The following is a 27,695-nucleotide window of genomic DNA, read 5'->3' as shown; positions in this document are numbered from 1 at the left end:
TCCCAGACCATGGGTCCAGAAACATGAGTCTCCCAGACCATGGGTCCGGAATCATGAGTCTCCCAGACCATGGGTCCAGAATCATAAGTCTCCCAGTCCATGGGTCCAGAATCATGAGTCTCCCAGACCATGGATCCAGAATCATGAGTCTCTGACCTGTGACTCGTGAAGAAGCTGCTACTTACACCTCCTTAGAAGGGAAAAAACTCTACAGATGCAAACGTGTTATTAGTAGCAAAAATATTTAACACACTTATTTCCTTTCATATAAACATACCTATTAAGAACATTCATATCATTGGCAAGACAATGCTACATATAATAACAACATTAGTTAGATATTTCGACCTACGAGATTATTGCTCTAAAGCTAGACAGTCAATTTTACAACACGATAAACGTACAGGCAGGTACAGAGTCAACAGTAGTTAAAAAAAAAAAAAATGTCAGCCAAAACACAAGAACGGAGTACATCAAAGTGTGCTTACTGTGAGGAACATAGTGAGTGAAAGTTATAGTCACAACAGTGAGTCAAGTGGTAATGATCGGCAGCACCTGCGCTCAGGTCTTGGCTGGCTTTGATAGGTTTTTAATGCACTCATACGGGCCTGGTGTTTCGGCTGTTAATGACTGACATTTAAGGATTAAATAGGGGAAAAATTAAAATAAAAAAAACTGACGCCAATGCGCTCCTGGGTGCGCCTCCTGTACGTACTGTACACAGCTCATGCATAGCAGAAAGATTCTTGTTTGTAGTCTGATCTGAAAAAAGTCATCTCACATTTGCTCCTCTCTCGGCACCCCTACTTCCTGATGACTTACATTACAATGCTAGTTTTCTTGCAGTATAATAACAGCAAGTATATAACAGAGGCTAATTTCCACAAAATATGTAATGACTTGTGAAATGGACCGAGGCTTACCATGCAAAACGAATTAAGTTGTGCACAAGTAATTTATCGAAGCGAGACTTGATTTACAAATTACTGGAAACGTATAGAGAATGGTATAAATTTAGAAAGAGCACACAAATTGTCATTAAATGCTATGTTATGTTGCGGCAAGTCATGGAAGTAGCTTGCTCTCACCACTGACTGAATGTGAGAGAAAAATATACTAAGGAGGAAATGAAAGAGAGCATACTGTTTAAAATGATGAGGGAATTCTATTGAAAAAGATAGCACACTGTTAAACATGAACTCAGCACACTATTGAAAAGGAATACACGACACCGTTTGAAATTAATGCAGCACATTGTTTAAAAAGAAGAAAATACACTGAAAGAAGACAGAACAATTTAAATGTTAGACAGCACTGTGCACTGTTTAAAAAGAGGACAAGACATTTTAAGAGTTAGACAGCCACACTGTTTATGATGATAACATCGCACTGTTCCAGAGGGAGACACGTTAAAATAACGGCAGATCTTTAAACGAAAGACAAAATACTGTTTAGATAGAAGACAGCACACTGTTTAAACTGAAGACAAATTGCTGTTTCAGTGAAAACAGTAGTTTAAAAGAAAAACACTGTTTAAATGAAAGATAGCTTTAAACGGAATAAAATATTATTTACACTGAACAGTTCGGTTTAAACGGTAGACAGCACGTTGTTTGGACAGCACACACTGTTTAAACGAAAGGCAAACTCTTATTTAACTGAACACAACATTTCTTGAACAGAAGATAACAGCTGAAAAGTATACGAACGTTGAACAGAAGACAGAACTGCTTGAACGATAGATATGACAGCCTTTAACTGTTGGTTTCGGTTCTTGTTCACTGGCCTTCGTCTCATAGTCATGGAACCCTGGTTCCTGAGAGTCAGAACCCGGATTCCTAAAAACCAGAACCCTGTTTCCCAAGAGCAAGAACCCCCTTTCCTGGAAATTTCAACCTCGTTTCCTGAAATCATGACCTTGATTGCTGGGAGTTAGAATCCTGGTTGTTTAAAGACAGACCCACGTTTCCTGAGAGCCAGAACTCCGATTCCTGAGGTCCAGAATCATGGACAAGAGTGGCAGAAGAGAGAGAAGCAACTTGTCTGTGTAAAACCCATGTTTCAAAATTACATGAGTCTTACACAAGAGTCCGGTAGTTTCTCCTTCATACTTCATCAATAAATTTGCTAGGAGAGGAACTTCCCCACTCTAGTTTCATCCTAACATATTGCTACTCTCCAGTTCTCAATGGTAAACAACAAATCGATTAAGACAGACGGGATGTGTTTGAAACGAATAATAATTATCCTTCAAATACTGACAGAGCATCTCAATGGTTCACTGCGTACATTTTTGGTTCACCTGTAAAACAGTAATAATGTGAACAAAGAAACTAAGCTGAGTATTGAGTTATACGCAATCAATACTCTAGAAATGACATCAACAACGCGTTGTATGCATAAGCAGAGGGGCGCTGGAAAGCGTGTTGTCTTATTCCTACACTTGGCAATATATTTCGCGATTGATGTACGAGGCTTCCTTGATGGATCTGGGAAAATGGATAGTCGTCTATTCAGCACGATCTCTGGAGGAGAGAAATGGTAGAAAATATCTACATGATGAAAAAAGAGACACACGCAGTCTTATGCAATCATTTATTGACAACGTTTCACCCAACACAGTGGGCTTTATCAAGTTACTTACAAATCTTACACGATGAAACTCACCGTGTGGGCGCAACGAGACCAGTAAAGGATCCCATTATAGTGTATTTGTCTCTCTTATTCAAGATATCGGAAGGACGGGGTTATGAACATCAATACCTGGAGTATACCTGGAGAGGGTTTCGGGGGTCAACGCCCCCGCGACTGGGTCTGAGTCCAGGCCTCGTGATGGATCAGGGTCTAATCATCCAGGCTGTTACTGCTGGCTACACGCAAACTGACGTACGAACCACAGCCCGGCTGGTCAAGTACTGACTTTAGGTACCTGTCTAGTGCCTCCTTGAAGACAGAAGGAAAAAATGTGAACAATGGGGGTAAAGAAGAAGAAGAAAAAGAAGAAGAAGAAGAAGAAGAAGAAGAAGAAGAAGAAGAAGAAGAAGAAGAAGAAGAAGAAGAAGAAGAAGAAAAGAAGTAGAAAAAAATTTCTTCGGATTATTAACCTAGGTGAGGTAATAAATCAAGAAAGCCAAGCAGTGTGACATTATTTCCTTTGGGGCTTGGTTCTCTCCCACCTCGAGTGTGACCTACAACAATCGCCTGACACCCAGGTGCGGGAATATTTGTCCATATATCTTGCCAATCCTAGGGACGGGGAAAAACATTCATAAATCAACAGTGGCACACTATCCAATGACAAATGCTTGTGAAAAGTGCCTCAGCTAGACATTAAAAACTTCCGGTGATCAAGGAGCTTCAGTTCATGACTGAGATCTCAGGAGATGCAGCAGGCCAACAGGCAACAAGAAAACGGCAGACTAGTAGCTAGACGGATCGGAATAATGAAAAGAAATCTGAGTCTTTCACTTCATGAATAATAAGGAAGAATTCAAGAATAATCCATATCTATTATTACAATATTTACAAAAAAGTACCCTTGCTAGCGTATTTGCTATTAGCATTTGTTGGGCTATATTGACAAGCTCAAGACTGGGGAAAGAAAGAACAGTTCTCTCTGTAAAGCGATACCAAGACATTCTCATATATGTTACCCACTTTACGATCAGTTCTGAAGAAAGTCTTATTGCTTCATTGATGGAATTTTCAATAAGTCTCTGAGTTCAAATACTCAAAGTGACATATCAGGACAGCTCTACAACACGGAAGTGGCGCTTTCCTTAAATTTCTACTGATAAATCAAGCAGAAGTGTAGGAATGTATAGATGTTGACTGTTATTTTATATGCAATAAATTTGAAACACATGTCCTACTTATGGATATAAGTATACAGAATGAAGGAGCTCCCGCTTGCTCAGGTTCAGCTGTGAATTTTATCCAGAGTGCAAATCCGTTTAATGAGGAGATAAAAGTCTTTTAAATCTTTTATTAAAATAAACAAAACAATACATACATATATATATATATATATATATATATATATATATATATATATATATATATATATATATATATATATATATACTTTCAGTGTAAAAAACACTCAGGACACGGGACAGCTTTCCTATATCTATCCTATACAATTCGTAGGTAAATTCTAATACCAAAACTGAATTTATAGTACGGTTTACAGTTGACTTCATTCGTTGATAGCAGAGGATTTAACAGGAATGCGTATCACAAAACGGGGGGGAATTGAACCCATGGTGAATCTTAAAACTCACAGACCAGTGTGCTAACCACTGGGCCACTTTAATATGACTCGTCCAACTAGGTATATTTGTATACTTCATAGAGAGGTTAGCATGGGCCTCACTGTGACCACAAATGCAGATTTACATTTCAAAGGCAAATCCCACACCATCATGGCTATGACTTGCTCTATCTTAATCGTATTAACATGAAATGGTAATCACGATTGCAATCGCGTTATTATGAATTTGTAAGTCATGATGGTGGCTTTGAAGGGACTTGAGCTAGAGCACGCCACAGCCATGTTGGTCTGGGATTTATCTGTAAAAACCTTCATTTGTGGTCACAGTGGTGGCCTATGCTAACCTTCCTATGGTGTTAAGAAGTATACTTAGCTGGATAGAACTTATTAGAGTCAGCTGGCCCAGTGGTCAGCAAACTGGTCTGTGACTTTTAGGACTCACCTGCCATGGGGTTAGAGCCCCACAAATTCTGTAAATTATCCAGAGAAAGGTTCAGAACTTTTCTTGTAGCAGGGACCTCAGAAGCATGTTTCTTGACAACTGAGGATATTCTTAAATGGTAATCTGTCACTAGGTGCATTCTGAACAGGTAGAATTATGATGATAAAAGCAATACTCATAAAACAATAACGGGTTGTGAGAGCCTTCAAACTGGTACCTAAATCACTGCATACTCCTAGGATTTAACTGAAGGCAGACGTCGTTCAAACTCACTGAACACTTCTCCAGCAAACATAAAAATGATCCAAACGAAGACTTGACTACTAGATCGGCTTCGATAAGTCACATCTCTTGCGGGAATATTTTTTTTTCGCGAGAACCCAGATTCCACTTAGATATGAGGTAACCTAAAGTCACTGGTCCCACATTCCTCCCTAGGCACAGGCAGGTGTCACACTTCTTCTGAGAGTAACAAGAGATGAAGAAGCAACCCACCTTCAAGTAACCGCTGAGACATGCTACTGTCTCTACCACTCAGAATAAAGAGGATATAAATGAAGACTTGATTAGTCATTAGGGTATGATATTAGGTAACTAATGCCGTCAGAAATATATTTTTTTGCAAGATCTTCGATGCAATCAGGTATACAACTGCAGCTCCTACAGTTCTTTCTATCCACACTGAAATTTCATTCGCAAGTAAAAAAAAATTGAATCAGAACTCACAAGGAATCACTCCACCTGTTTGGGAATAATATAAACATACTAACTACTCCACCATTGAACATAAACAGAATCAGAGGAAAGAGGAAAAACGATCAGTTATTCTGTTACAAAGCCCAATACTCTTACCAGAAATAATTTATTTCTCATGTGGTTGCCGCGTGTTGCCTCAGCATGGTAAGTTTTGTTGACGTTATTTTGCTTTGACAAAAGTCGTTATATAAAATACGCTAAATCCATTTGGACAATACGGCCCTGAAATTTTGAGGAATTGGGAAATATCCTCCCCAGCGACGTAAACAAGTGAGTTATACACGCATATTTGACAAATATTCAAGTATTTCATTTCATGTGTGTGTGTGTATGTGTGTGTGTGTGTGTGTGTGTGAGTGTGTGTGTGTGTGTGTGTCGTACCGAATAGATAAAACTTGCTATTTTGGCTTAAATAGCAACGCTTTTCTTGCCGAATTAGGCATGTAAAAATTTGTGTATGCAATAATTTCGCAAAAATCATTCTGAATTAAACGAAAAAATATATTTCAATGTGTTTGTTTATTATTAAATTATTGTAAACTTATCTAAAATATATTTAGTTTGATTAGGCTAAACTGAACTGCGCTTGTTATAATAAGGTTAGATAAGTTTTCTAAGGTCCTTTTGGTGCAAAATTATTAATTTTTACATTAATATAAATGAAAAATATATATCTTCAAACGCATAAGCGAAATTTTTAGAAAGGATTTAATTTTAAATGCGTTCACGCTAATTTACCAGTTTTATCTATTCACCACGACATATATATACATACACACACACACACACACACACACACACACACACACACACACACACACACACACACACACACACATACACACACACACACGCACACACGCACACACACACACACACACACACACACACACACACACACACACACACACACACACATACACACACACACACACACACACATATAGAAGCAACATTCAACAGGGAGACTGCCCATGTCCAAGCTGTGAGCGTACATCACTCTGGGGACTTCCTAAAAACAGTCCCCGTTTCGACCCACCGACCCTCCGTATTGTAATGGCTCTCCGCCTCACTGCCCCAATTCACACTGAATATACATGTATTTGCGGTGATGAACAAGCCGACCAATATGGTCTACGTGGTCTAAACTGCTCCAAATTCAAGGGCTGGCACACTAGACACAATGAATTCAATGACATCATAAAGAGGAGCCTTGCTACAGCTAGGCACCCGGTTCCTAGCATCGAGCAGTACTCACAGTCCCACAAACTGCCCCAGTGGAATCACCATTTATTCTTGGAAGAGTGGCAAGCTTATAGCATGGGACTATACTTGCGTGCTGAGGCTGGCTGGCACCTACATCCATCACAGTGTTGGGTAACAGGGAGGTGCTGAGATCACAAGGAGGATTACAAGATCATCAAGTACAGAGACATAAGCCATCAGTATCAATTTGTCCCACTGGGATCAAAGACCTTGGTTTCATGAGGAAAGAATCCACACGTTTCCTGAAAGAAATGGGTTCCAGACTCATTGACACCACCAGGGACCCAAGGCGACCACTTTCATGTTCCAGCGCCTCAGCGGGGGCATCCATAGGGGAAATGCTTGCTGCACACTTGACTTGTGTCCGGCTTCAGAGGAGCTGGAGGAGAGTCATAATCTTTGATATATTATAATACTACTGTATTCATGTTTGTGCCTTTTAAATAAACGATTCCTGAGCTAATATATATATATATATATATATATATATATATATATATATATATATATATATATATATATATATATATATATATATATATATATATATACATATATATATATATATATATATTTATTTATTTATTTTTCAACAAGTCGGCCGTCTCCCACAGAGGCAGGGTGACCCAAAGAGAAAGCAAATCCCCAAAAAGAAAATACTTTCATCATCATTCAACACTTTCACCTCACTCACACATAATCACTGTTTTTGCAGAGGTGCCCAGAATACAACAGTTTAGAAGTATATACGTATAAAAATACACAATATATCTCTCCAAACTGCCAATATCCCAAACCTCTCCTTTAGAGTGCAGGCATTGTACTTCCCATTTCCAGGACTCAAGTCCGGTTATATAAAATAACCTGTTTCCCTGAATCCCTTCACTAAATATTATCCTGCTCACACTCCAACAGCTCGTCAGGTCCCAAATACCATTTGTCTCCATTCACTCAGAAGAAATCAAGTAAACGTTTTTGTCAGCTGCAATTGAAATAACGGGTCTGAGTCATTCACTTAAATCTTCCTTGTCAACCCTAGAATATACCTAACAACATATAAAGGAAATTTGCACCTATTTGAGTGAGTTAGTGAGTGCGACACAACGTGAACGACTTGTGGACAAAGCGTGAGGAGAGTCGTGGGTGTGTGCAGCTTCAGTGACGGAGCGGGAGAGTATGTGAACGTAAGGAAAGACGTGGAGGAAGAAGAGAAGATTATCGATACAACCAGCTCAGAGGAAGCTGCTGAGAGAACGGCGAGTTCATCCCAACTCTGACCTACTGTTAGTTAGTCTTTGATGTCGACAAAGGAGGAGACTTACCGAGGTCTGGCGGGGTCGATCGAGAGATTTGACAATGCCGGAGGTAGTGACCATGACGCCTCCTCGCAGTTCCGTCGGGGAGAGCGGCGCCGGCCTGCAACATCACAGCATTAACAATAACTTTATTACTAAATTTCAGAGCGGTTACGGTTGGCACAAGAAAACTGATAAATCTTGGTCAAGTCTTGCAACGTATCTAAATGAAGGGAATGTAAAATATTATTATCGTTGCTTTGGAAGGTTCAGGGTGAAAATAAACGGACGTCAACAAGTGAATATTCTGTATCTTATTCACACTGGGGTTCTAATGAGACTTACTGAAATATTCAAGTGCTCTGGTGTCTCATAGTTTACTAAGGTTTATGCATATTAGATGCAGGTTACTCTAATAAATGTTTTAGTCAATAATTTACCTGTGATGTGTGAAATTTGTTGTAGACTCGGATTTATATCTGATAAACTAACCCGGAAGCACTGCGCCAATTCCTTAGAGTAGAACATCGAGAATATCATGAAAAATCAACTAACCTGTAAAGCATTATGCCGAGTCCATGAAGCAGATAATCACAAGTCGCGAATATTAACTGACCTGTGAAGGTTGACGCCGGGTCCTTGAAGCAGACCATCGTATGAGTTATGAAGCTTAACTGACCTGTGAAGCATTATGCCGGGTCCTTGAAGCTCAACTGACCTGTGTAACATTATGCCGGGTCCTTGAAGCTCAACTGACCTGTGTAGCATTATTCCGGGTCCTTGAAGCTCAACTGACCTGTGTAGCATTATGCCGGGTCCTTGAAGCTCAACTGACCTGTGTAGCATTATTCCGGGTCCTTGAAGCTCAACTGACCTGTGTAGCATTATGCCGGGTCCTTGAACCAAACCATCAGGAAGTCCCTGGTGCTGATGACCATACAGATCCTCTCGCGAGAGTGGCCGTGAGGGAGGAGATATACCGGTATAAGCTGAGGTGTATTGGTCCCCTTTCATTCCTGATAATATTCCCAGTTTTTGTTGACCCAACTGCTGCTGTAGCTGCTGTTGAGCGTGTAGCTGCTGTTGTTGCTGCTGTTCCTGCTGCTGCTGTTGTTGTAATTGTTGGTGTTGCAAATTTTGCTGTTGTTGGAGATTTTGTTGATGGAGGTTTTGCTGTTGCTGAAGATTTTGGTGTTGTTGTAGGTTTTGTTGCTGTTGTAGGTTTTGCTGTTGCTGTTGTAAGGCTTGTTGTTGGAGGGTTTGCTGTTGGAGAGACTGTTGTTGTTGCTGTAAACTTTGCTGTTGTTGGTATTGTAAATTTTGCTGGTGTTGGAGATTTTCCTGTTGTTGAAGATTTTGCTGTTGAAGAGTATGTTGCTGCTGAAGGTGTTGTTGGGATTGTTGAAAACTAGGTTGCTGTTGTTGTGGCTGCTGTTGATGCTGAGGCTGCTGTTGAGGCTGCTGCTGCTGCGACGATGGTGGCGGCTGCTGCTGGTGGATCACCTGCTGCCCTTGCTGACTGGATCCATCTCCTTCTGAATAACATGGATATTATTTAATGAACTATATTGATGATGAACCCTCTTTAGGGATCCTCACAGTGAGTGGAGCCCTTTAGGAACATGATATTTCGTCAGATATATAACTATTTTTAAGTTCAAAGCTTTGTTTTCCAGGCGCAACAGGAATCTTAACCTTCAACTATATACTATAACAAATCTAATGATAAGTATTTGTGCTCTTAGTACTATAACTACAGTGAACAGCGCTAACGGCTTGTTTTAATAGAAGATACACTTGATTATTACATTATTTACAAATATAAAAGATTTTTTTTTTTGTTTTTCATTACTGACTACGACTAAACAGGGATGTTAATAGGACAATAAAGTTTATATTTACAAGAGGGAGGGAGGGGGGGGTAAGTTAAATTATAAAATGCATTTATTTCGTTTAACGAACTTATTAGTGCCCGATCAGAGGATAGGTATTGAAAATGTCGAATACTTGATACAGTATAAATATCAAATATACATTAAATACACACACACACACACACACACACACACACACACACACACACACACACACACATAAGAACATAAGACCATAAGAAAGAAGGAACACTGCAACAGGCCTACTGACCCATGCGAAGCAGATCCATGCCGCCCCCAGGCCTAGAACAATGACCACCTAGTCAGGTCACTTCCACTTAAGGAAGGAGCACGGCACCAGACCTAATAGCCCAAGCTCGTCAGGTCTAACTCACACCCACCCACACCCACTCAAGTATTTATCCAACCTATTTTTAAAAGTACACAAGGTCTTAGCTTCTATGACGGTACTCGGGAGTTTGTTCCACTCATCCACAACTCTATTATCAAACCAGTGCTTTCCTATGTTCTTCCTGAATCTGAATTTTTCCAACTTGAAACCATTGCTGCGAGTCCTGTCTTGACTGGATATTTTCAGCACGCTATTTACATCCCCTTTATTTATTTCTGTTTTCTATTTATACACCTCAATCATATCCTCCCTAATTCTACGCCTTTCTAGAGAGTGCAGATTCAGGGCCCTCAGTCTATCCTCATAGGGAAGATTTCTGATACATGGGATCAACTTTGTCATCGTCCTCTGTAGGTTTTCCAGTGCATTTATATCCATTCTGTAATACGGTGACCAGAACTGAGCAGCATAATCTAAGTGAGGCCTAACCAAGGATATATGGAGTTGAAGAACAACCTGAGGACTTCTGTTATTTATACTTCTTGATATGAAGCCAAGGATTCTGTTAGCTTTATTGCGAACACTTTTGCACTGTTGTCTTGGTTTCAGATTACTGCTAACCAGAACTCCTAAATCCTTTTCGCAGTCAGTAGTATTAAGATCTACACTATTCAGTTTATATGTGGCATGGTTATTGTCCTGTCCAACATTTAGCACTTTGCATTTGACTATATTAAACTGCATCTACCACTTCTCCGACCACCGCATCAAATCATCCTGGAGTGCACTAATGTCCTCAATAGAATGAACTGGACGGCCTATTTTGGTGTCATTAACAAATTTGCTTATGTCGTTACTTATTCCCTCATCTATATCGTTTATGTAAATTGTGAACAACAACGGGCCCAACACTGACCCCTGTGGAACACCGCTTCTGACGTGCCCCCATTCTGATTTCTCCCCATTTATGCAAACTCTTTGCTGCCTGTTTGTCAAACCACGCCTCTACCCAGGAAAAAGTTTCTCCTTCTATTCCGGGTTCCTTAAGTTTCCTCAAATGTCTCTGAAGTGGAACTCTATTGAAAGCCTTACTGAGGTCCATATGCACAATATCATATTCATTACCCTGATCTACCCCCTCAAACACCTTAGCGAAAAAAGTTAGTAAATTCGTAAGACAGGAACGCCCCTTTGTAAATCCGTGTTGAGATTCATTTATCAATTTATGCCTATCAAGATGGCTACGATTTGCCTCAGCAATTATTGATTCCATAAATTTTACCACTATGGAGGTAGGGCTCATTGGTCTATAGTTCGAAGCTATATACGTACACACACACACACACACACACACACACACACACACACACACACACACACACACACACACACACACACACACACACGCACACACATGCACACACACATATATACACACATACACATACACATACACAAACACACACACACATACAAACACACACACTCACACACACATACACACACACACACACACACACACACACACACACACACACACACACACATATATATATATGTATATACTACATACATACATATATATATATATATATATATATATATATATATATATATATATATATATGTATATATATATATATATATATATATATATATATATATATATATATATATATATATATATATATATATATATATATATATATTAACACATCTCCCACCAAAGCCAGAAAAGAAAAACTTTCATCATTCACTCCATCAATGTCTTGCCAGACGCGCGCTTACACTACAGTTATAAAACTGCAACAATAACATCCCTTCTTCAGAGTGCAGACACTGTATTTCCCATCTCAAGGACTCAAGTCCGGCCTGCCGGTTTCCCTGAATCCCTTCAGTAATGTTACCTTGCTCACAGTCCAACAGCACGTCAAGTCTTGAAAACCATTTGCCTCAATTAGCTCCTATCTAACACGCTCACGCATGCTTGCTGGAAATCCAAGCCTCTCGCACACGAAACCTCCTTTATCCCCTCCCTCCAACATTTCCTAGGCCGACCCCTACCCCGCCATCCCTCCACTACAGATTTATACTCTCTCGAAGTCATTCTATATTGTTTCACCCTCTCTACATATCCGAACCACCTCAACAACCCCTCCTTCAGCCCTCTGGGTTATAATTTTAGTAATCCCGCACCTCCTCCTAATTTCCAAACTACGAATTCTCTGCATTATATTCACACGACACATTGTCGTCAGACACGACATCTCCACTGCCTCCAGCCTTCTTTTTGTTGCAACATTCACCACCCATGTTTCACACCCATATAAGAGCATTGGTATAACTATACCCTCATACATTCCCTTCTTTGCTTCCATGGACAAAGTTCTTTGTCTCCACAGAATCCTAAGTGCACCACTCACTTTTTTCCCCTCATCAGTTCTCTGATTCACCTCATCTTTCATCAACCCATCTGCTGACACGTCCACTTCTAAATATCTGAATACATTCACCTCTTCCAAACTCTCTCCCTCCAATCTGATATCCAATCTTTCGTCACTTACTTTTTTGCTATCCTCATCACTTTACTCTTTCCTATATTCATTTTTAATTTTCTTCTTGTACATACCCTACCAAACTCATTCACCAACCTTTGTAACTTCTCTTCAGAATCTTCCAAAAGCACAGTGTCATCAGCAAAGAGTAACTGTGACAACTACTTTGTGTCAGATTCTTTATCTTTTAACACTATACCTCTTGCCAACATCCGAGCACTCACTTTTCTTACAACCCCATCTATAAATATATTTAACAACCTCACTCCTACATACTTTAACCTGAGCCTAACTATCCTCGTAAAATGTCTTCACTGCTTTCAGTAAGCTACCTCCTATTCCATACATTTGCAACGTCTGCCACACTGCCCCCCCCCCCGTATCCACCCTGTCATACGCCTTTTCTAAATGCATAAATGCCACAAAAACTTCTTTATCTTTATCTAAATACTGTTCACCTATATGTTTACACTGTAAACACCTGGTCCACACACCCCCTACCTTTCCTAAAGCCTCCTTGTTCATCTGCTATCCTACTCCCCGTCTTACTCTTAATTCTTTCAATAATAACTCTACCATACACTTTACCAGGTATACTCATTCTCTTTTGTCACCGTTGTCTTTATACAAAGGAACTATGCATGCCAGTCCCTGGGTACCTTACCCTAGTCATGCTAGGTGTGATAGTGGCCCTCTCTGTAATTAGTATTTTATATGTAAACTACACAATATCCTATAATATGTAAACCCCGCATTGTAATCTTTATAGAGAATAAACTTGATTTGATTTGATTTGATTTATTAAATAAAAGCACTAATCACTCCAAAACTATATCCCCACCTGCTTTTAACATTTCTATCTTTATCACATCAATCCCAGCTGCCTTACCCCCCTTTCATTCTTCCAACTGCCTCACGAACTTCCCCTGCACTCACAACTGGCTCTTCCTCACTCCTACAAGATGTTATTCCTCCTTGCCCTATACACGAACACAGCTTCCCTATCTTCATCAACATTTAACAATTCCTCGAAATATTCCCGATATATATATATATATATATATATATATATATATATATATATATATATATATATATATATATATATATGCAATAAGATCACAGTAAACAGGTGATTTCAGAATATGCAAAACAACCACTCTGAAAGAATAGAGAAATTCCAAGCGCTTTCGTGACTACTCACATTATCACATTATTGATAATGTGAGTAGTCACGAAAGCGCTTGGAATTTCTCTATTCTTTCAGAGTGGTTGTTTTGCATATATATATATATATATATATATATATATATATATATATATATATATATATATATATATATATATATATATATATATATATATATATATATATATATGTCGTGCCGAATAGGCAGAACTTGCGATCTTGGCTTAAATAGCAACGCTCATCTTGCCATATAAGACAAGCGAAAATTTGTGTATGCAATAATTTCGCCAAAATCGTTCTGAACCTAACGAAAAAAATATATTTCACTGTGTTTGTTTAGTATTAAATTATTGTAAACAAATCTAAAATATATTTAGTTGGGTTAGGCTAAAATAAATTGTTCTTGTTATAATAAGGTTAGGTAACTTTTCTAAGATTCGTTTGGAGTAAAATGAAAAATTTTTCCATTAACATTAATGAAAAAAATATATCTATAAACGTATAAGAGAAAATTTTAGAAAGGATTTAATTTTAAATGAGTTCTTGCTAATTGACCAGTTTTACATATTAGGCACGACATATATATATATATATATATATATATATATATATATATATATATATATATATATATATATATATATATATATATATATATATATATATATATATAAACGTACCCACCCGCCTCATGGTGAGAGAAAACGCATAACCATCGAAGAACATACGGTGGTATTGATCAATACCACTTGTTCCGTGGGTACAATAATATAATATACTGCTTGTTAAGCTAGTACACAAACAGGGAGTATAATGAAATTAGCTCAGAGGCGTCCACACCACCGTACGTCCTTCGATGGTGGGTACAACATCTAGCTTGGCTGGATGCACCATTGTTAAGGATTGTGTGGTCTAGTGGTCTAAAGCGTCATGCGTTTTCTCTCACCATGAGGCGGGCCAAAACAGCATGGGTTCGACTCCTTGGCTAGTGCAGTGTTGTTACTGATATATATATATATATATATATATATATATATATATATATATATGTATTCAGTACTAACATATAAAACAATATTTTTCTGCATCTTCAGACTCTGTCAAATTAATGTGAATGCAACTGCGAGAGACATGGTTAAAAAGTAAATTGGTGCTCTGGTGGCCTGGTGGTTAACGCTCTCGCTTCACACGGCGAGGGCCTGGGTTCGATTCCCAGCCAGAGTAGAAACATTGGACGTGTTTCTTTCAACCTGTTGTCTATGTTCGCCATCAGTAAAATGGGTACCTGGGTGTTAGTCGACTGGTGTGGGTCGCATCCTGGGACACTGACCTAAGGAGGCCTGGTCACAGACCGGGCCGCGGGGGCGTTGACCCCCGGAACTCTCTCCAGGTAAACTCCAGGTAATGAGTAAGTTATCAGTATAAAGACAATGCGATAAATTCGCAAAGTTTGAGACAGTTAATAATGACTCAAAATCAAAGTAAACGCAAAATCTTATTAAATGTTAAAATACTAAAATACGAAATTTACAAAGAATTAAAAAACTTCAGCTACAGGAGAAGGAATTAGAGAGGAAGAAAAGTTATAATTCTATGTCACCTCAACGGCAAAATTTTGAAGAAAAAAATGAAAACACAAATAAGATTGGAACTTTCGTTACCACTAATACCAGGTTTGTGTAGGTGCTTCAGCAGCGTCTCTATAATGAGGTTCCTATTTGGCTGATCACCAGTCAAAACTATAAACCTGGGATCATCTCTAGGGTGTTCGAGAGCGTAGCAGTGTTCCCTAATAACAATAAATGGTTCCCTGGTAATTTTAAGAGTTGTTCGATTTGATATTGTTTTAGATCAGGGGGTCTTAACCGGGGGTATGGGAACCAAACCCTGGGGTTATGTTACTCTGTCTCTAAACAGTTAAAAAAAAAAGTGTTGTTAGATTAGAATAAGCTATCACTTGTTCTGTTTCTAGTCATCCATATGTTAAGTAAAACCAAGATATTAGTAAACAAAGAATAATGGAGTTTTGTTTAAGGATGTTGATATTTAGAATGTATCGCCAACATACCTACGATCTAAAGTCATTTTAAAATCTATTTTTGTTCATGGAAACATAAAATATATTGCTAAAGTGGACCCCAGAGGGCTTTATTGACATACATCATCATGCTGGTTGTATGTCTGAATGTTAAACAAGAACACGTCCTTAAAAGTAAAAATCCCAAATTGTCTCATAAACATCAATGCAACGTCATATCTGGTACGAGGATTTAAATAACTCCTGGCAAAAAATATTATAAATAGTTTCATCAGGGGGGAAAAAAGGGCACTGGTAATATGATACTAGCCATTGCGTTTTTTGACTCATGTCTCTCGTAATTGGAAGGATTTTGAGGATGCAACAACTTATTGAGAAACGTCAATCAGTGAAATTGAAAGGAATGCTTGTTTCCACGCAGGTATTGTTCTTTTTAGGTTCGCGATTTCCAAGAACTGAGTTTATTGCCACCTCTTCCTCAGAGAAGGAAACAAACATACTACAGGGAAAATCTAGACATTTCTCCCCGGAGCTGTATGGTTATTTCCTTCCCCTACCACACACATTCATACATACATACATTCATCTATAAATAAATACACATATACAAAACATACATACAAACGAACATATTTGCCTACACATATGCTGTTCCTTTTTTTAAAAAAGTCTAGTAGGTTATACTGGTGCTACCATTAAAGTGGTCTGACATCCATGACCGAAAGTAACATAACCTCTATGGCCTCTGGCAAAACTTCTTTTCACTTGGGTGCATATTATCTTATTGAAATTAAACTGCCGTTCAAACTGAACAATGATTGGAGGGTGAATCCTGACGCCATTTTTGAAATTAGAGAGGTACAGCCTGAGATCACTCAGTAACCCTCATCACGTCATTAGCAAAGGCCATTGCAAAATTTAGTTGATTAGAATTCAAAGGTGATATTTTCTGCAACAGTTCAGAATCATGAAACGCTGGGTACTCTCGTATTTTTTTTACTTTCAGGCAAGTTTCAAATGAACCCAGGTAGGATAACAGTTCTTTGCCTATAAATTCAACTTCATACACGAAACAGTGGTTACTTAAGCAAGTAGAAGTGAAAGAGGGACGACTATTTATGAGATTTATGGAAAAGTAACTCATTCGGATAATCATCTTTGTTCGTGGTCGTCTTACTCACGCCAAAGGTGTCATTTCAGGTTTTCTTGTTATTTACTGACTGTGTGGCTCATAATTCTTAGAATGTGAGTGCTTTTCAAATTATTGAACTTTTTGTGTACATCTTTAAAATAAGTTTTGATTGGATATGAATTGATTAGACTTTTTCTGTCACCCTAAGTTTTTTTTTTATCAGCTTTCCTCAGTTCTTAGCTAATAGTTTCTTTGGGGTTAAAGAGAAGAAAAGATGTGAATCGAAAAATATAATAATTCTTCTTCCTTAAATGAAATTTGTTTGCTAACAAGAAACTCTTCTCTAATGTCAATATTGCCTTGCAGTTCAAATGCAATTAGTCCCTTTAGATGAGTGCATTGATGCAGGAAAAGGTATCATAATCCAAGGAAATGGAGCTGCCCTCTTCTTCCTTAGATCAAAATTGATTACCTCTCATTCTCCAGGAGCTGTATGCCCATAATGGACTGAGCACTTACCCATAAATCTAATAATAATATAGGACAGTTACTTCTTTTGTCAGAAGACACTCAGATAAAAATATCGGATTTATAAAATTCCTTTCTCTGGATATGTTATATAGGGGAAGCGTCTGATTGTACACGACTACTACATGTATTTTTATTACATACGGTGAGAGCAACACCGCTTTTAGGCCTAGTTGATCCCTCAGTCTAAAAGCCGGCCTTCAGTACCGCAGTCTAGATGAATCTGAATCTGCAGGAAGAAGTGGGCTTATATACTGGAGTCAGATGAAATGAAGTCACTGTCACTAGTAGACGGGATTCCCCAGTGGAAGAAAGTTTTCCCGGGAGTAGGGCCAGGAGTTGCAAGTAGGTTGTGATGTCCTCTATATTAAGATTCCATGGTAAAGATGCCCAGATGTTGCACATGTGTCTAATTTATCATCTTGTCCGTACTACATTCCATTGATATACAATTCGTCAGACACAGCAACATCATGGATTCTTGGTACAAAGGACATCTCCACAACCTACGTGCTACTCCTGGCTCTACTCGAGGACACGATCTTCCACTGGGGAATCTCACCTGCCCAGTGACAGTGCCTTCATCTCATCTATCTCCAGTATATAAACTCACTTCTTCCTTCCGTTGCTTCAGATTCCTCCAGACTGCGGTACTGAACACCCCTGCTTATAGGCTAAGGGACTGATTACATCATCTTCCACTTCTTCAGTCTTCTGTTACTGTATTGATAAAGCCACCGGTTGGCGAAACGATTAAATAGTAACGATACCCAGATGTTGAACATGTATCTGATTTACCATCTTGTCGGTACTGTACACCACTGATATTCAATCTATCTAAATAGATAGATTTAGAGAGGAATGCATAAATTCACACTTAACAGGACAGATAGAAATGACACTCTCTCACAGATACATTATTTCACATGTTATGACCAACAAGTATAAAAGAAAGTCAGTCGTATCCTCTATATATTTTGGAGCATATTGTGGGAGCGATTCAAGTTATATACGAAACAAAATACATAAAATATTCGGTATTCAAATAGAGTAACACCAACAAAATAATAGTTAATCTAAAAAAAAATTTGCAATTTTACCTGTCAGTGTCTTGATGGTTGAGAGAGGAACACGGAGCAATTTGAATAAACTCGTGTATTAACACAAAAGAGATTTTAAAACAGCCTCGTATCATATACGTGAAAATAATCACAATGGATGTTTTAATACGTGCAAACTACTCATTAATCAGACAATACTGTATCAGTTTTAATTCGTCTGAAGGGCAACTTAATTACAGTGTGATAACTCGCACCAACGTCAATGGAAATTTCAGCTGAGGACAAAGCAAGGGCGTCTGCTGCGGGAGGACAAGGGAAGGGAAAAGTTACCCTTACCAAGCTCAGGCCTCTCTTAAGGAAAAACAACCATATTGATGATTTATATGGCCTCCCTTGTCACTTCCCCTTGAAATCCTTGCCCTAATCACAGGAGAAATGCCAGCGAAAGCCTATGCATGAGAGTCAAGCCATGTTATGCCAGAGCATCACTCAGCCCCGTTTATTTCAGAAAGCCAGTGTGAAATTATGCAATGAAAACTGGCTACAGTCTCTTACACACACACACACACACACACACACACACACACACACACACACACACACACACACACACACACACACACACACACACACACACACACACATATACCTACATATAATTTTCAATAAGATCACAAGAAACAGGGTATTGCATAATATGCAATATAACTACAGTGAAACGTAGTATTATTCCAAGCACTTGTGATTTCTCAAATTGTCAAGAAATGCAAAAGTAATAAAATAATAGAAATCTGATATAACAGAGGTGAGACTTCACACGAACAGTCAGTAGGTCAGTTGTTTGTTACCTCGTTGATCATGGCAGATACATTTTAATTGTTCTGAAATTTTTATTTAGGTCACATGTCAGGTAAAATTTAAGAGTGATATGCCAGGTAAACGTGAATTTGACATAGCTTAAATTGTATCCTCACAAATTCTGTGTATCATGAATTAATCTAATTTATATAATCCTGGAATTACGCTCAAATTGTAATTACTGCATCTGTTTTTATTAGGCTTGATTCTTTTATATTTTATTCAACCAGTGATCTGCTTGTTACAGCTTTCTCAGCTTTTTGAAAATCAATGGGAATGATTAAAATCTCTCACATAAACAGAACAGATCAGTTCAAATGCGGTAATCTTAGTTCAAGACTTACCCAGTTTTCCCAAAAATAAAATGTATTGCATTTTGTAAGGGGAATATTGTAGACACATTCATCATCAATTTGGGGGATTTTTAATCAAACAGTTATTAATGATATTAAGATTTTTAAATGCAACATTGTTTTTGGAGTTTTAAAGTAGACAAGGAATATCAAGCGAGTTTTCGTTATATGGCAGAACCAACATGTTTATCGTTGATCATAACTTCCTCTTCGTAATGTAGGGTTCAAAATGTGTGTTTTTTTTATCAATTAAAGATTTGTTAATAAAGCTTATTGCCTATTTTAGCTCATATGCTATTTCATAAATCTTCATTATTTCTTCATCTATGAACTCTAGGCTACAAATACTCAGAGAAAATGGAATAGAAGACAGAACATTTACCTCTGTCATGATCTGGTGTATAATAGCCAAGATAACAACAGATATTCGTCGGTTTTCTAAATACTTTGAAGTTAGTTTCTTGTTTCCTTTTAATAATTAAAACTTCCGAACATAGAAATGAGTTAGTTTACTCAAATTCAACAACAAACTTTATGGATGGAGCTAGACTTTTTATCTCAAGTGGACACTTGTTTAAATCTACATTCTTGAGCATTCAGTCCTCTCATCCTCTCAGTAAGAATTCTATCAGCAGTTCGGTTTCAAAAGAATTCTTTGTACATATTGCTAAGGACTTGTGAAAGAGGTTTCTCATTGCTATAGTGTAAAACTCGCCTTTTAACACAAATCGTATGTAAACAGAGCAAGATTTCGTAAGTTCAGTGATGGTAGACACAAGCAATAGTAAATTCTAATTACATTGGTCTTCAGATAAAAATCTTAGTCAGTCCTCAACTAGTACTTATGTGAATAATGAGTATCATTAAAACTAACCATATTTTAATAATTTTAGTTAGTTATGATACTATATTTGTTCACCAAATAAATATTATTCTGAGTATTAAAGTATATCACTGAGTATTAAAGTATATCGCTGAGGATTAAAATATATTTCTGAGTATTAAAGTATATCGCTGGATGTCTGTGACATCCAGCGATAACACTAAATTTTTTTGGAAATTCCATTTTCTTTTTAGTAATTTTTATAACAATGAAAAGAAAATTTCAAATGTTTTGATTAATACATACAATACGATCAAAATGGGATGGATGTCATTATTTTTTTACTTAGTTCATCTTTGCCTATCAATAGCGGCCAAATTATTTCTCTAAAGTTACTATTAATTGAATCTAAGGGATTATTTTCGAGTTTGCAACAAGTATCATTCAAGACATCATTTATGTTAATTAGGTAGTTCCATTTGTTTTGTCTCTTTTAACAGCGTGCAATTTTTCATTATTATTGAGATATTCATGTGATCTAAAAAAAAAAATCTCTGTGGGTAATTTAGAATTCTCTTAATTAAGTTAATATCATCAATGGGTAAATCATTAGAATTACTAAGCTGCTAATAACAGTCTTTGTAATTTCCACATTACTGACCTTTCATTTTGTAGAGGTTTCAAAGCTTACACAAACACCAGAGCAGCAGTTGTGTTCTTGTCTGATGTTACATTTAACAAGTTAATTTTAAAAAGTGTTTTGAGTAGATTTAGTCAAACGTCTATTTTAAGTTTTTTTTTTTTTTGACTTGTGCTTTAGTTCGTTATTCAGATATCATGAAACCTCTTGGAATACTACTACTTTCCACTGTGCTTATACACACACACACACACACAGACACACACAGACACACACACACACACACACACACACACACACACATATATATATATATATATATATATATATATATATATATATATATATATATATATATATATATATATATTAAAAAACAGGTTTCGTTGGTTGTTGCATGTGGTATTGCGGCTAACGATTTCACTAACGACCCTCCGTTTTTCTTGTAAAATCGAGTTAGTTATCATATAACGTTTAATCTGTGTCTGATGTGTTGATGTGTGCATTGTACATTTCTGAGAGTGAGGTCAAGAATTTGCATTTAACGACATCGATGATCCTGTTTGAAAATCCAGTACTGAAGAAAGTGTGCTTCAGTCCGCAGAAAAGCCCCAGTGAGGACCATATGCCGTAGGCAGTAGACCGTGTGAATCATATCTGTAGGCACAACAGGGGCCGGGTGGACGATATCATTTAGGCACAACTGAAACTGTAGGGATTATGTTCTGTAGGTACAACATAGGCAATGTTAACGATCTTCTGTAGGCAAAACGGAGGCTGTGTGGACGATATCCTGTAAGCACAGCAGAGGCTATATGGAAGATATCCTGCAGGCACAGCGGAGCCCCTTAGCACGATATCCTGCAGGTACAGCAGATGCTGTGTGGACGATATCCAGTAGGCACAGTGGAGGCTGTGTGGAAGGTATCCTGCAGGTACAGAGGAGGACCTGAGGACGATATCCTGTAAGTACAGCAGCGGCTATGTGGACCATATCTTGTAGGCATAGCGGCAGTATGAACTGATGACACTATTATCTCTCAGTGTTCAGACACTTCCTTAAGTTCTTGGGTTTTCTGTGAATGTTTATAAATTATCTGGCAATAGGTGCGTCGACTAAGAGACAGAACAAAGAAAAGCAAGTATTCCCTCTTACCTCATACTGTCCAAAGGCGGGGACTTCTTTCTGCGCTTGCTGGAGTTAAGAAAATAAACATTTTCTCCGAGACACGTGTAGTAATTAGCAAAGGCATTTTCCAAGAGCAAGCTGATCGTAACTCCTACGTTCAGTTTGTTTCATACAGGATCCAAAACTAGACTTATATACTGAAGGATATCTGTATTTTTTATATGATTAAATAGGGGTATCTTGGAGAGAGGGAAATCTCACCTACTTCAAGGAAGAAAATAAGACCTCAGATAAGCATCCAAACAGGTTCCTACTCTATAATGATGTTACACAGCACCTTGGAGGTACCCCTGACCAGAGCGTCACAGACTGGATGGCCTCCGTAGCTGATAACTAAACATACGAGTAATCATGAGCTCCCAAAAGAATCATTCTTAACGAGTTCTAGCCTACAAGTGCCGGGAAACATCTATCCTTTCATAGCTACTATTCTGGACATGTTTACATATGGCGGACAAACAGCTGCAACTATGACAGTAGCTACAAGTACATTCACGAAAGTAGTCATATGTTCATGTAACCTCCCTGTAAAACCACGACGAAGCTTTAAGTACACATAGCCACTATGTACAGCCATGAACAAGTTATATGTTCATACGATATTAATACACAAATTGTAAAGAGTAGTAGCAACAAATTCTCTTTGTTCTTCAATTACACATAACAAAAAAATATGTGTACTGTCCTGCATAGGTACACAGAAACATTAAATATACTACATATGCGAATAATGTTACGTGCTATCACAAGCACTAAAAACTTGCTTTCTGTGCATGTGTGTAGTAATAGCAGCATCAGTAGTAGTAGTAGTAGTAGTAATTGTAGTAGTAGTAATGGTAGTAGTAATAGTAGTAGTAATAGTAGTAGTAGTAGTAGTAGTAGTAGTAGTAGTAGTAGTAGTAGTAGTAGTAGTAGTAGTAGTAGTAGTAGTAGTAGTAGTAATAGTAGTTGTCAAAGGCACATGTGTGTATGTGTGCGTGAGTGTGTGTATGTGTGCGTGAGTGTGTGTATGTGTGCGTGAGTGTGTGTATGTGTGCGTGAGTGTGTGTATGTGTGCGTGAGTGTGTGTATATGTGTGTGTAAATACCTATTTGTAGAAGTAGTAGCACAATTGTGCTCGCTAGTGCTGTAACTCTGACTACAGTACATCCTCTTTGAATTCAAGTCACTGGTCTAGTACACTGCTTGACAAGGAAAAAATCTAGCATACTTTCTACGCCACTCTTTCCTCAATACACAACTGTGGCCTCTTGTTATCCCTGTTGCGGGTAAGAAAAATCCTCTTTATCTATTCCTTTACATCCTTTTTTTTTACCTAATTTGTGATTATTATATCTCTTCTCTTTCCCCTATCAACCAGCGTAAGCATCTTCAGTGCTTTCAGCCTTTTGTCATTATTCAAATTTGGCAGCTCTTCTTTGAACCTTTTCTAACAAAAGCCATGTGTTCTTTTAGATATGGGCAGCCCCCCAGCACCTCAACAAAATACTGAAATAACATTATTTTAGCATATATCTATCTCAGTATTTAAAAGCCATTTTATAAATCTTCAGAGTAACACATGAGTGTAGTGCGTGTGCCTGTGAATATTTGTGTTAAATGATGTATACTCATACACACACACACACACACACACATATATATATATATATATATATATATATATATATATATATATATATATATATATATATATATATATATATATATATATATATATATATATATATATATATACATAGATAAATAGGATTTTTTCTCTTGTAAAAATCGCGAACAAGCAATACAAGATGCAAAACAGCCACAGGGGGAGATGAAAGATAACTCTAGGCCTTTCGTATTGAAAGGAAGATATGTGACAGTGGAATGATTGTTGGTGGTTTGAGTATCTCAGAAATTGCTGATCTGGAATTTTCACGCACAAGTCTCTAGTGTTTATAGAAAAAGGTGTGAAAAACACAAAACGTCCAGTGAGCGGCACTTCTGTGGACGAAAACGCTTTACTAATGAGAGAGGTCAGAGGTTCAAGCTGACAGGAAGGCAACACTAACTCAGATAACCTCATTTGACATTAGTGGTATGTCGAAAAATACACTGAATGCACACGTTGAATACTGAATTAAATGGACTACAACAGAAGACCACATGGGTTCCACCACTCCTGTCAGCTAAACTCGGAAACTGAGGCTACAGCGTGCGCAGGCTCACCAAAGCTGGATGGTTGAAGATTGGGAAATGTCGCTTGGTCTGCGAATCGCGATTTCTGCTGCGACATACAGATGGTAGGTTCAGAATCTGGCGTGAATTTTTGGGAAGTGGTGGAACTGGAGATTCGTCATATGAATGTGCAGCCGACAAATATGCAGCAACTGCATGATGCTATCATGTCAACGTGAACCAATATCTCAAAAGAATGTCTCCAGCACCTTGTTGAATCCACGCCACGAAGAATTCAGGCTGTTCTGGTAGTAAAAGGAAGCTCTCGCCAGTATTAAAAGGATTTTCATAATAAACTGGCCAAGGAGTGTACATATTTGCACAGCAACCACAGGGAGAATAACGAAGATGCTCCAAGCATTTCGTGTTTTAAACGCTTCTTCAGGAGCAATGCATGGAATGTAGTGGAAATTTCAGATTCGAAACAGGTGTTCATCCAATAACGCAGTCTCGTTTGAAAAGACCAGCGTGCAGCGTTTTCCACCCCTCCACTCCGTATAGAAATGTAAGGGGAGGTTTTAAGAAAAACCAAAAATGACGGTAAAACCTTTTAGCCTACCCCCCCCCCCAAAAAAAAAGCTGTGGTAATGGATCGTGAAGAACAAGCGTCATATTCCAATAATCATTGAAGGTCCACCGGTTGTGTTTAGTGGGATTAAAGACTTTGTAATCGTCATAACTGTATATATATTGGTAGAATTACCTACAATATGTAAAGTAAAAGGACACAAGTGCAACTAATGTGACATTTTATTATAGGAACGTTTCGCTCTCCAGGAGCTTTGTCAAGCCGTTGATAAAGCTCCTGGAGAGCGAAACGTTGCCACAGTAAAATGTCACATTAGTTGCACTTGTGTCCTTTTACTCTACAATCATCATAACTGTAATCTGACAACTTAATAGAAATACCGTAATATCTGGAGAATTTCCATGCTCTTATGTGTGTAATATCACAGCAGTAATAACTCAAAAGTGTACTATTGATTACATGTCATAGTTAATTAGGTATTCATTACCTAAAATCAATTAGTTAATTTTACACCTGGCTCCATGTATCTCTTTTGAATTTCTATTCACCTTCTGATTGAACAGTTGGTACCTTATGAACACGTGAGGAAATATTACCACCCCTTTACTTTACAAATTGTATGGAAGCAGAATAGCTAAGCAAAAGGTTTTATCCTTATGGATTTTGTATATGCCATGAAGACAAAGAAAATGAAGAATCCCTCTATGAACATTAACGGTTAATAACAAAGAAAGGAGGAGCACTACAGCAAGCCTACTGGCCCGTGTTAGGTAGGTCCAGTTCACATCCACTAACACATGTACTTGTCCAATCTACTCCTGCAAGGTTCTAGCTTCACTGACGTTACTCGGGAGTTAGTTCCAATCATCCACGTCTACATTGCCATTGTTGATCCTTGCCATTGCCATTGTTGACCCATGAGTGTGCCACGGTGCCACGAGTTGGGGGCCACCTTCCCTGTGTTTCCTGTCAGTGCACCCGCTCGTACATAATCGATGTTGCTCACAGTATTGGCTGGAAATGCTGGCGATAGACAATTCGTTCTCCACAGCTATTGGGAACTGACAATACCATTGGTGCTACTGTTGACTCTTACGAGTACCACAATGCCAGCAGTTGCTAGAGGCTAACCTCTCTTTGCTTTCCCTTCCAAGAAACGTTCGGCGTCATTATACTCAGACATAATAAGCCAATGCGAACAGTTATTGAATTAGACTGTAGAGGTAGAACTAGTTTGGTAAAGAAGACGAGTGTGAGTGGAACTTATTCCTGAGTAACGTCACTGAAGCAAGAACCTTGGGTTGCTTTAGGAGTAGGCTGGACGAGTACTTAAGTGTGGGTGGTGTGAGCTTGACTTGCCAAACATGGGCCAGCAGGCCAGGTGTAGTGCTCCTCCTTCTTTCTTATGTTCATAGAGGGGGGTTCCCTATTTTCCCTGTGTACATGGCGCATGCTTTACTTACACTCATACACATAAAATCCTTCTGTTTACCTGATCTGGTTTTACATAAATTGGGAAGAAAAGTGATGGTGATATTTCCGAACTTTTTTCACAAGGTGTCAAGTGCTAAATTAAATTAACTGACTTTAGGTGCTGAATAACCAGCTAAATTCGTTGATGAACATGTAATCGACAGCTCGGCTTTGAGTAATTCTACTAAGATTGCTGTTGTCATATTTCACAGAGTATGGAAATTCTCTAGTATTTCTGGAAAGTTGTCAAACGTACGATTATGACGATTACTAAATCCTTAAACGAACTATAATACAGACGGTGGACTATTAATGATTATTGTCATATAAGGTGTTTTATACGCCAGATTAGCATAGTGTTTAGAAGGTTCATGGGCTTTACTGTCAATTCCCGCTTTTCTTGAAATATTCCTTGACAACTTTTCTATATTATATATAAATGGTTTGGAAAACGGACAAGATTGTGCAACACTTGGATATTTTTACTATGGAAACGTTACGCCAGTCATTGACTTCTTCAGTCCAATGCAGAGAAAGGTGGAAGATAAGGAGGAGTTTGGCTTAATTAATCATTGCTATTTCCGCTAATTCTAATGGGTATAATACTTTCCTGTCTTCCGGCCTTTTAAAAGTCAATACAACAGCATCTCATCTGCTGACTTTTCCACTATAATGTATTCAGGAATTCTTTCATACCTTTAAATTTTCCCTCTTCTGAAGTCTGGTTCTGGTGTGATCTACCTGTCACTCTTCCCTCTAAGTTAAATTCCACAAAGTATTCGAAGTTCAATACTTTACAGTTGCTAATACCCTGAAGTTCTCATATTTTATTTCTCCCATGTCAGTTGTACT

General features: G+C 38.1%; 1 protein-coding gene across 14 annotated transcripts in view; it reads right to left on the bottom strand.

Moving 5' to 3' along the window:
- The window catches only part of LOC128686427 (histone-lysine N-methyltransferase 2D), a 632,197-nt gene that overhangs the window by 104,163 nt on the left and 500,339 nt on the right, over nt 1-27,695 (bottom strand). For 13 of the 14 annotated variants that reach the window (XM_070085781.1, XM_070085784.1, XM_070085782.1 and 10 more), the window contains 2 exons: nt 8,907-9,567; nt 8,060-8,153 (listed from right to left, as the gene is read on the bottom strand). In XM_070085781.1, coding sequence (XP_069941882.1) covers nt 8,060-8,153; nt 8,907-9,567 — 755 coding nt within the window. The remainder of the gene's footprint in view (nt 1-8,059; nt 8,154-8,906; nt 9,568-27,695) is intronic. The other variant, XM_070085778.1, reaches the window with a different exon arrangement.

Source organism: Cherax quadricarinatus, chromosome 17 (genome assembly GCF_038502225.1).
Source record: "Cherax quadricarinatus isolate ZL_2023a chromosome 17, ASM3850222v1, whole genome shotgun sequence".
NCBI lineage: Eukaryota > Metazoa > Arthropoda > Malacostraca > Decapoda > Parastacidae > Cherax > Cherax quadricarinatus.
Note: the sequence above shows the minus strand (reverse complement) of the source record. Positions and strands in the feature narration are given on the sequence as shown.